Genomic DNA, 11,983 nt, shown 5'->3' with positions numbered 1-11,983 from the left:
GAATTTGAGATGCTGCGAGCAAATTAAAAACAACAAAATGATGAAGCAAGAATGTCAAGTTGTAAAGTTGAATATGCAACTCAGACTACGAAGGAACACATTGCGGTACTATTATTACAAAAGAATTTAGTGAACAAGGAAGTTGCGTGAAGAGCGGGATGATTTTGAAGTCTTGAATATTTATGTCTTTTTTGTTTTAAACGATTAGATACGACGAGTACACTTCTCACTCAAAGAGTAGACCTTTCGAAATTCTCAGGCAATACTGTCCGATTGGACAGTTCCATTGAAAATGGTAGCAAAGATGAGTAGTCATTGGCCAAACGGTTTATCCCCACGTATGGCACTCGCAGGCTATATAGAAGACTCCGCGAGGAATTTCATCTTCAGAACTGAGAGTCAGTGTCACACGGAAGTCCACCCAGGAAGTATAACTGAGTGAGTAAAATATATATATATATATACATGTATATATATATAGTTCTTCCATTGCTTTCGGTCTTGGGAGGTAGGACACGAACTGAAGGAAATTCAATTATCTGCGTTTTTTCCAGTTTTAACTCCAGGAATATATATTGTTTGGTATAATTTTCATTTTTTTTTTTTTTACACGTTCGAAATTACTCTTGTGATATTATTTATTTTTGGTGTAAAAAAATTATTTATACTACACAGCTATTGATGTATACACACCGGAAAGTTTCTAGTTTTATCATTTAATTTTTGTCGTTTCGGTATCGCGCTTAACTTCAATCGGATTATATTGAAAGTTTAAAATTGAATGAGAGAACACGTATATTCATATATATGCTTTGTTTAACTGAAAACAATTTTGAGACTAATAAGTCATTATAACTTATGCTGCCTAATAATAATTGTTGTGTGTGTTAGCATATAAAAAAGATTTTAATTATTTTAATATTATTATTTTATATTATTATTTACTAGTATTTTATATTATTATCTTGATTTTTAAATATTTTCTAGAGCTATTCATATATTTGAATTTCAGTCTTATTTATAAAAAAAAATTATTTTGGTTAATGGGTAATTTGTGCATTTTGCATTTGTTTGTACATTATTTAATATCAGAACATTTAGTTATATTTTTGTTTTATAAAAATTTTTAAGTATAACTTTATATACATATATATATGTGAATACAGAATATATGTTAAATAAAGAATACATGTATTCTTTTTTTATAAAAAAATTATCCAGCTTGCGCTACAGCAATTTGCATGTTGGTAGATCTAAGTAGTCAAAGAAAATAGTTACTTTCTTTTGCTGTTAGGATCTTCACACAGATAAGATGAGCTGTCATCTGACTGTAAGAGTTACAGTTAGAAACTTGTTTGCAATTTTTCTATCGTCCAGTATACCGTTTTCCAAAGGTGCGCCGTGTGTCGTTTATCGAGTGAGAGGCTCTCTCATTGCTTTCACAATCATCTTCTTGTTATTCTTATTATGCCGAAAGTTTCTTCAGAACGTTAAACGCGATTATGTTTGACACATTGTAAATCAAATTTGTATTTGGATGAAAATTGTGAAGAGAAAATAATTAGTACTGATTTGGAACGATAATAATAATACAATAATCGCAGCTACGTAATCAAGATCGATAAATCTAAATTTTTCTCAATGCTCCAATTTACATGCTACATGGTTTATCTTTAGCTCGAAGCTAAAACGAGCTTCAAAAGTCTGAAATTATAGTTTATAGAGTATAACAGATAACATATTAATAAAAAAAAAAAAAACAATTTAAAAACTAACTGTAGATAGGATTTATGAGTTTATTTTCGAGCTTATTATTCTCATGAAACTCGAAATCGAATGTTAATTTCGTCGATCTTTGTCTCAATTTCGCCGATCGGAGTATCTATATTGGATGCTTTCCTTCATTGCTTTCCTTTATTTAGTTTTTTTATTGGTACGGGATTGGTAGCTGCGACGATCGACAGTAGGTCGTGACCGCCTTTTCAGATAACGGTTCCACTGTCGAGTTCAACAAACCGGCACCGTCAGACCGTCGGGAAGTGGGCTAACGAGTGATCGGCGTGTTCGCCGTCGAGGCGACCTTAACCATCGTGGCATACTTTCTGCTACATCGGTCTGACATACGGCGACACGTACAAATTTCAGTCACTTCCGTTCCGCGCTATCAAGGGAAAGATCATGGTCACGCCAGCGCACACATTAAAAAATTCATATCGACTTAAAAATCGGAGTCCGATTAAATTAGCGATTTCGAGTCGAATCTTTCACATTAGCTTTGTTTTATTTTGTTGAATTTCAGTCTCTCTAATTTAAAGTTTTTTTATTTAAACTTAATTGAAATAAATTTAATAATGTTCGGTTGCTTAACAAAATATAACTTTAATAAAAACGTAAAATTTTTATTTTTTAAAAACATAAAATTAGTTGTGCAATAAATATAAATTAGTTAGGGAAATCACACTACATGTACGTTTTCGAAACATCGTGTTTTTTCTTCGACATAAAAATCACAAAATAAATAAAGTCGTTATTGAATATATAATAAACAAAGTTGTTAATCATTGTAACGTTAAAATAACTTTATTTACATGCACCTACACAGACGCGTGAAATGAGAATCAATGATGATTTTATGTATTGAAAATTGTAATAGATAAAATATATGAATACGAGATAATGAAAGTAATAATATCGAAGGAAGCATCAGTAGTAGTTTCTGGTGTAAATATTTACATGTCTATTTTATCGAAGCATTACAATTTATAAATAAAAGAATCTAAAAGAAATTCTGTATTTTATGGTCATTCAACACAAATCATCATTTGCGTTATGATTTGCATTTTTTTAGCAAAAATTTATAAATAGTTTTATTAATATACATATTTACAAATGTATTCATCGTTCAATTTTACTTGAATCTTCGTCGTTTCGTGTCAGTTGCCGCGACATACTTTCGTTTCTGAATCGCCATCATCATGTGTCATATATAATTTTTTTTTTCCTGCGGCGTTAGATTCATGCCGCTTTAGCATTTAACATTAATACATAATTCTGCATAAACGATCAAGTAAAACCTGGCGCGGCTTTATGATTAATTTATGCATGTATAATTAATTCATATATAATTTATGGTTCATATATAATTTATCATACTTTCTCAAAATATTGAATATACAACGGTACTATGTGGCATATACATAGTGGCAAAATGAAAAACACTATTTTCAATATATGTTAATATTCTTCAAAAAAAATTATTAAAATTATATTTCTGAATATATAATTATTTTATTCAATTTTAATATATAAACATTGTGTGTGTGTGTGTGTGTGTGTGTGTGTATATTACATTCATAATAAAGAAAAGTCTTAATTGAAAGAAACTAGTGATTTTTGTATAGATCTTTATCGATTTCATTGAATCACAGCAGAAAAATGTTGATTTTGTTGCAGAATGAAGTACAATCAGTACGTGTCGCTTTGTCTGATCGCACTTGTCCTAGGACAAGCCGCGGCTTTGCCACAGCATCCTCAATATACACCGCAATATCCGCAACAATACCAGCAAGAACAGGTCAAACAAGAAGAAAGGAAGTTTGCCGAGAAGCCGAACGCGATGAAAAAAGTGGCTCTTGATGATCTCGAAGACATAAGTACAAATCAAATTCAGGTGATTTATGGATCTCTCTTTGTTCTTGACACTTATCTTCGCGTCGGGAAAATTATTTTTGTTTCAGTTTTATATTTTGTTAATATTTAATAGGAGAATGGCAGCAGCGGCTTCTCGTGGTCCAACATGTTGGGGATGCTGATGCAGATGTTGTTAGGTCAGACCAGTGGCGGGGCCGGGCCAAGCAAGAACGAGATAGACGATGGCGCAACCACGAGTCCGTGGACCAACCTGCTCTCCGTAGGTCTCAGAGTACTGACAGCGTTGCTAGGCGGACCTCAACAACCGGTAGACGGTATTGACAAAGTGGACAATCAGAGCAGTCCGATGCAGGTATATATATATACATATATATAAGTAAAGCTAATCATGATAGAAATAAAAAATCATCCGATCGCGTCATTCTTTAATTAGATGCTGTAAATTAAATCGGCTTTCTCTCTTTCTCACTTTCTCTCTCTCTCTCTCTATCTTTTTAGTTTTATCTTTGTTAGATCATAATTTAATATTATATATAGCACATAACATGTAGATATGAAAGAGAATTTTGTAATTTGTGAAATTTGCATCAATGAAAAGTCTGGAACGTTGAATGCTTTTGTCGCGAAGGATTCCTTCCTTTTTTCTAATGAACACGAGGATGTAAATTTCTCAAAAATTCGCATATTTAAACAAAGTTCGAAATGTTTTCTATTAGAATTTTTTTTATATTAGAATTTGTGTTACAGTATTTTGAGGCTCATTGTCAGTAATTCTTAAAAGAAAAAAATAGAAATTTTAAAGGTATACATGGTCGTCTTTGGTCACGACTTGTCCAACACAATAATTGAGAAAAGATGCATCGAATAATTGTTCTAATCGCGACGGACTATTATTTTCACGCACTTGCGTCACACCATCTTCACGTTTTCTACACAATTTAATTCGACCGGAAATCTGTCGGCGTTTCACTTTGATTTTTGTTCTTGAATCACATTTGCGTGAAAAAAATAATTTAAACCGGTTAGATGAAAAAAAGGAGGTGAAACATTCTATTCTTCCAATTTTTGTGATCTTATTATTTATGTTCAAAACAAAAAATCCTGACACGACATTTGCATCAACGAACAGACGAAACATACTCACTCTCTCTCTCTCTCTCTCTCTCTCTCTCTCACTCTTTCTCTCTTCTCTTGTAAATAATTGTCAAACTTTAGACTTAGTGCACATAGCCGGTGTCGGTTGTCTAGGAAATTTTGACTGCGGTGCTGGGCGCGTTTCTAGGACAGGGCAGAGACCCAAAACAGATTGCTGTAATGGTCAAAAATGCTTCTGAGGTTAGTATGAGTCCACGAATGAATAGACACTCGACGATTAAATATCTTCTGGTTCGTTTATCGTTCGAAACTATTTTAATAATAAGCTCTAAGGACTTTACTTACGTTCCTACTTTGTAAAATACGATAAATGAAAGATCGAATTTAAATTTAGTTGTATATTTGTTATATATTAATAGAAGAATTAATAGAGAAATAGAATTAATAGAATTAAAGATTGTACTTTATCTTTGTTTTAGAGTATTTGTTTGTTTTAAAATATTTGGTATGTTAATCTATCACAGTTTCTTTTTATTAATGAATATATTTTTAACCTTTTGTATACAGACATTAAAAAAATGACATATGAGTCATACTTTTAAATCAAAGTCATACGACTTTTAAATCAAATATCTTTGCGAAAAATCAATAGTTTTTCAATTTTAGTTTTTGTAAAAAAAAAAAAGTAAAAAAATCTCTACTAATTTTGAAGATAGAAGGTTCAACGTAAATCTATGTGTCTAATTTTTCGATAGCAAAACCTCCCCGCAAGAGGGGCGGAACACACTATTTCCACGCATACACTTTTCACTCAAAGCAAAGTTCACATCCACAATGCACATCGCTTTTCAATGTACATTATTGCAGTGACATGTTATAGATTGGGTTGAATTAGGTTTTTTCGAGAAGGGAGTGCAAGAGGAAAAACGGAGCCCCACCTATACGATAGTGTATAATGTATAGTGATACAAACAAAATATTTATTTAATTTTTGAGTGGGTTTGGAAAACTCATGTCTGTATACGAAGGGTTAATTTAAAAAATCGCCTAAAGTTAAGCATCTCGAACAACCAATTTTACGATGATCAATCGATTTAAAAAAGACATGTAATTCTAGGCTTCTAAGCTCAAATCAAAGCAATTTTTTTGTATTAATAATTATCTATATACTTATATACAAAAGTGAAATTTGATAATGTATACTTGTATTGTAACTTTTCTCGCGCGTATCTGTTATATCGTGCTGTTTGTATTGCTAAAATATTTTTTCTTATGATACATATCTCCGCGAATAAACTCGCTTATTTTTGCTTTGTTATTAAGCAGTTTATCAGCATAGTCATCAATCTGCTGGACGCCCTGAAAACATCGTTCTCTCATCGCTCGATGTCGGCTCGCTCGCTCGGAAGACGTGACACAGTATCCGAAGCCGCGATAGCGTCGATCTCTATGCTGAAGGTAAATGATATTAAACATCAATTGAAAGAGAAGCGTGAAAAAACTAATAACAATATTATTAATTTTTTTAAAATAATCAATGAATATAATTGGTCGTGAAGAGCCGTTCGCTGGATGCGGAAAATATGTTTATATATATATATATACATATGTATTAATTTTTTAATTATTATTTTATATATATTTTTATATATAATATAAAAGTGAAAAAAGTAATTTTTATAGTCAATTTTTATTGAAATACGTATCGGTGGATGACGGAGATGTGTATACTACTTATTGTGCTTGTGAGGTTTTTACTATTTATTGAACTTCTTTTATCAGGGCTATATGAGATCCGTCAAGTCCTTTAGCTACGTAGGTCGCGCTGAAGAGGAAGGTCAACGTGGATGTGCCGAAAGAGCTCTTTGCGAGGCAAGCGCGGAGTGTATCGCTGATACGCAGGGCCCGTCATCGATCTTCTGCCAACTCGGATCGTGAGTGTTCAGTTTATTTTTGTTAATCTTAATTAAATTACATGTAACACAACAATGACATATCTTAATGTTTATCTGTTATATAGATGCGTAATATTATTCTTATTATAATTCTTATTTCGTGTGTGTGAAACGAAATCATACAAAGTGTTTCTCTGTTTTTTTTCTCTGCAGATACGCGACGAGTTATCTCCTGCAGAGACAAAGCGGCGTCGGCTTCGAAGCCTTGTACGAAGCGGGACGACGCGGTCGCACAGGCGAAGATTGCAGAACTCTCTTCATGGATTGCAATGCCGTATGAGCGTGTTTGTTTCTTTGAGCGTGGCGCAGATCTTGCGATTTCAGAAACAGATTTTGGAATCTCTTCATCGATTGAATTTAATTTAGAAGCGACCGAACGAAGGTAAAAAAAATTTCGGAACGATCTCTAAAAGATCGAAGAATATCTTCGCGGACGTTCCCGATACTTTCGACATATCGTCCACCGTTTCTCGAAATTGGCGTGATTTTAATAGAGTTTCTGATATCTCATGATTTATGCCACGCCAAATGTGAAAGATGTGTAGGTTTAATCAACATGATTTCGCAGACGCGCCGAGCCGAGATTCGCATCGAATCTCGCTGACTGCTCGGCGATTCATCACGTGACTGATCATTTCGTTCGAGCGGCGAATTACGCGCTAAACAATGTGGATTATTTCGACAAGAATTCGCGATCACGATATCTCAAACAAACACAAGACGCGCAATGGTCGATAATCTGTACTAATAACATTATTTTGAGAAAATGATGTGTTAAAAGCTTTTCCGTTTATTGCATTTTCGTATCGGCCAACAAGTTCCGCCGCATCGATTTTACATAATTCTATATTTATTTTTATTTATCTCGAGTGTATTAGGTGCAGAGACGCGAGTTGCAGCGTTCCGGTAATTCGACACGATGATCACGACAAATCGTTCAACAGATTAAAAAAAAAAAAAAAAGACGAAATCCCGACTGTTGATTGATTTTTTGTCGCGTTTAAAGCACACAAAGTTCGTATACGATGCCTAAAACCATAATGCATGATTAAAAATGAAATTTTTGTTGTATCAAGAGTATACACTTAAGTTGTAATTTCAATTTCCGATGCAAAACTGTATTTCTATGATAATATCCGCGTGCATCTCTGAGCAGCTTCAAAAATTGAATTCTGTGCATGCGCTGCATCTAGTTAAAACTTTTGCACTTAATGCATAGGTTGTTTACGTACACGCATCGCATATTTCATCGTTACATGTAGGGATGTGTATATGAAGCGTTATTTGTGGTAAGGTTTCTCTAGGGAAGAAGATGCGCTTAGAGCTGTCGGAAAAAAAGGATCGGTAAATTTGACGTGCTTAGCGAGCTCCGTTCAAGTATTTTGTGCTACACAATTCTCAAAATGAGGAAATATAACAAAAATTGCTCAATTTTCGAAACAAATTCGCGTATTTTACACTTTTTTAGTTAATTTTCTAATTGACAGAACCGAAATTTGTGAGTATTATTGACTTTTACTTTATCTCGAACAATATAAAAAAATAAACATTTTTTATACATTTTATCTCTGAAAGCAATCTGGATTTATTTAATAATAAAAAATAAAGCTAATTAAATTTGATATTTTGCGAATAAACGAGTCTCGTTCTCCGCGAATGGCCTTCCCTATTTAATTATATGTGTTAATGTCTCAGGATATTACAGTTTTTCTTTGTTAGCACCCGCTCCATTAACTACTGTATATAGGTATATATTATTTATACATACACGGGTGGAGTTGACTTTTCATTATATTTTGTAATATCCACGTAGCTCATTAGTTTACATGGCATGTAGGCCTCTAAGTTGTATGTATGCGCTGTACGAAATTATATCAATATAAATAAATGGCTTTATTTATACCAAAGATCAGTGTTTTTAATTCTTTTATAATGTCTCGTATTTTTTTTATAAAAAAATCCGTTTAAACAAAACTCTATATATATGAGTGAGTAACTATCTTTAATTGAATTACGCAATTATCATCCACCACAATTTTTTTATTGTGATAATACCAGATCAAATTTTATGTGTGTATTTGGCGACATTCGCGCACAATATTTTAAGGATATGGACGGCGTCCTCCGGAAAGATAAGAAGTTCCGGATTGTTGTCAACGAGCGTAAAGGCGTCAGAAACCGTGACCGTAAGTTTCACACTAGATGACGAGGTCTCTTCTTTGTGACGAAACAGTTTCGTACCGAATCTCGTGAAAGAAAGAGAGTTCTTTGAATTGTCTAAGTGCGTTACACAACTTCACGGAGCTTACAATATTTTCTCTCGCGTAGTTTCTTTTTTTTTTTTCCCCATTCAAAAACAAGATAGTAAACAACAGAATTTATTTTTTATTAAAATTAATTTATATACATATATAAATTTTCTTTTTTGCTTATAATTTTTACATATGATAATGTATACTATGTTTTTTAACACTTATATAATTGAAATAATGAATATTTGTTGTGCATATACACTTTTCACATTTAAACTGTGTAATAAACGTTATAATCATTGAACATTATTGATGAATTTTTGTTTGCTGTTTAGATGACGTTCAAATCTCTAATCAATTTCGGAAGGTTGGGCAAAGCTCCTTGGGATACACCTATCGAGCGTTATCACAGTGATGGGGGTGGATATCATCACGGAGGTGGACATCGAGGGTGCGATGTTATTATATTTTGAAAACGCAATATCGTAATTGTTTGTGAAAATTTCTATTCTAAATTTCAGGAGCTCCAAAGGGAAGGGCGGAGGAAGTGGCGCGGCACTGAGTGCACTGACCTTGCTCGCTTTTCTTTTTCTTCTAAACGTTATGCAGGTAATAGTGTTTTAATTTGCGACAAAAAAAAAATATTCCATTCTTTCTTTCAATACAAATAGTAATCGCAAAAAAATATTATTTTAAAATCGTAAAACATGTATATTATTTTTTTGTTTTTAACGTCAGAAAAAACTGAATATAACTTTTACGCATGTTCTTTATATACGTATCTCGATTAATTTTTTTTTTTTTTTCTATAGAGAGAGAAAAGTTAAATTAATTTAAAAAAAAAAAAATAATCTCAGATAATTATCTAGGTGTAGGAATCTCGTAATTAAAAAAATTCAGTATACATATATTTAAATTTGTGTTACGTTTTTTTTTCGTAGCAATCAATGCAGGATAACAACTCGACAATGGCTACAACGACCGCAGCGTTTCTGTTGCGAGACACCGATGTGCCGGTCGTTTTAGACAACGGAGAAGAAAAGTATGCCAAGATGAAAGACGATTATGCAGCAAACACACATGGTTCGAAGGGTTACACGCGACGCGAGGATTAACCATCTGACAGTATTTATAGTTTTCGGAAAGCTTCTTTTTTTTTTTTTCAATAAAACTTATCAAGTTTTAATTAGCAAAGATCACAGAATTAATTAATTATCTCGATAATACCTATTGGTAACACAAAATAAATTGTGATTGATTTATACGCATCAATTGCTTTATGTGCATCAAGCGAGACGCGAGAGCGACTGTCAAATGATCGACGAGCCAGCAATATAATCCGAAATAATGCAGTTATTCATCAAAAACATCACATAAACAGTTTATTTTAGTTTATTTTTCTCTCTTGTTGAACATGAGATCGTCAAATGGAATATGATAGTCGTCACCGTTGTCGTCATGGTCATCGCTCAAACATAGCTTCTTACTTATCAAGCGCGTTCGAAAAAATCGCAATTCCATCTTTTATTTACACAACATTAGAAACATTTAAATATTCATTTTTATTTCTCGTCATAGTCTTACATACATGAAAAAAATAATGACGAACGATCCACGTATTGCTAGGAAAATGGGTGACATTTTTATAATTTTTCTCGCGCGTGCCGACGCATCCCGAGGAGATCAACTTGGATTTTTTTTCTCCTGACAAACAACACGACAAATCCTCGGAGAATATGTTCGGCGGTTCATGTTTCCACAGAAGTAACGATAGGCAACTTTTTGCGTGATTATTCTCGTTTCAAAACCGATTGTAAGCGACTGTTCGAAAATAGATCGGAACCTTCAAAGAGCAAAAAAAAAAAAAAAAAAAAAAATGAGCTTTCAATGCAAATGTCAATTATTTTCTGTTAAAGAGACAGGGTTTAGATTGATTACGTTTTTTCTTAGAAATATTATTATTTGTGATATCACTCTCTCGCAAAAAGAAAGCGACAGATTTTATTACGTTACCCGTCGTTGCTTCGACTTCTCTCGCTACGTATGCAATGCGCTGTCTAGAAAAGATGATAAATATATCACGATATCTAGAGAATTTTATTGTTAAGTCTTAGAAACGTCAGAAAGTGGCCGTTCACCTTCTCGATTCTTTTCGCTGGAAATCAAGGTGAAACTTCAACGGTGATTTTTTTTCCAGGATGCGCCACTCTCGCGAAAAAGAGCGAGCCGATTTTTGTGAGATCTTCGCTTCTCTTCTCGACTTTTTATTCTTTTCTTTTTTTCTTTTCCTTTTTCTAACAAAAATTGTCAACAAGATCGTCGCGCTTTGACGGAAAATCTTACAAACGACAATCTGAGTCGCGAATAATCTAGACAAAAAAAGGGCACAGTATTATTTTGTTTTCGGACCGAAAGTGAGTGAGCGATTCTGTCGAGCAAAATTTCTAATAAAAAGTATATGCGTGTAAATTTTTCTAGTCGGCGGAAGATGTCAAAAAATCGGAAATAAAGGTTTTATCTCGTAGTTTGAACAAATATATATTTTGCACGTAACTTTTTGTCTCCACAAAAGGAAAGAGATTGACGCACGGAACGAGATAAACAAATAAGTAACGGAAAACGGAAAGAGAGGGAGAAAACAATAAAAATGAAGTATAAAATATAAATTTGAAAAAGAGAGAAAATAGAACACAAATATAAAATTTAAGACCATTGCAAATAGTAGAATAAATTAATTTTTTACACCGAAAAGGATTTGGAATTTTAAATCGTTTTTACAAATCGATTTTGCAATAAAACCTACCAAGAATACGATATTATGCAATTTTACTTGTCTTTCCTCTTCGCAAACAGTTCGCTTGACACATCGCTAAGTTAGTTGACGCGAAAATACATTGATCTCTCGCGGAGAACGCGACTAGTCTTCAGTCGACGATAATTTATTAATTATTTCTTTTCGTTTCACGTCGCACAGTAAACACAGCCGATTGATTGCTGCGCGGGACGCTTATTTGCTCGAATCAGGAATCG

The 11,983-nt window shown here is 33.2% G+C and overlaps 2 protein-coding genes across 2 annotated transcripts; both read left to right on the top strand.

Annotated features, from left to right (window-relative positions):
* Positions 1–404: 404 nt before the first annotated feature.
* On the top strand, positions 405–8,266 carry LOC109864160. Its single transcript, XM_020445113.1, has 6 exons — positions 405–438; positions 3,454–3,670; positions 3,764–4,003; positions 6,073–6,204; positions 6,529–6,680; positions 6,855–8,266. The coding sequence occupies exons 2-6, from the start codon at positions 3,455–3,457 to the stop codon at positions 6,979–6,981; spliced, it is 867 nt and encodes a 288-aa protein (XP_020300702.1). The 5' UTR covers positions 405–438; position 3,454; the 3' UTR covers positions 6,982–8,266.
* Positions 8,267–8,942: 676 nt separating this feature from the next.
* Positions 8,943–10,830, top strand: LOC109864108. The gene is made up of 4 exons (XM_020445021.1): positions 8,943–8,982; positions 9,289–9,404; positions 9,475–9,562; positions 9,895–10,830. Exons 2-4 carry the CDS (start codon positions 9,289–9,291, stop codon positions 10,066–10,068), a joined length of 378 nt encoding a protein of 125 aa, XP_020300610.1. The 5' UTR covers positions 8,943–8,982; the 3' UTR covers positions 10,069–10,830.
* The last annotated feature ends 1,153 nt before the right edge of the window (positions 10,831–11,983 follow it).

Source organism: Pseudomyrmex gracilis, unplaced genomic scaffold (assembly GCF_002006095.1).
Source record: "Pseudomyrmex gracilis isolate BER0280 unplaced genomic scaffold, ASM200609v1 scaffold_17, whole genome shotgun sequence".
NCBI classification, from domain to species: Eukaryota; Metazoa; Arthropoda; class Insecta; order Hymenoptera; family Formicidae; genus Pseudomyrmex; species Pseudomyrmex gracilis.
This window is presented reverse-complemented; position numbering and strand designations above follow the sequence as displayed.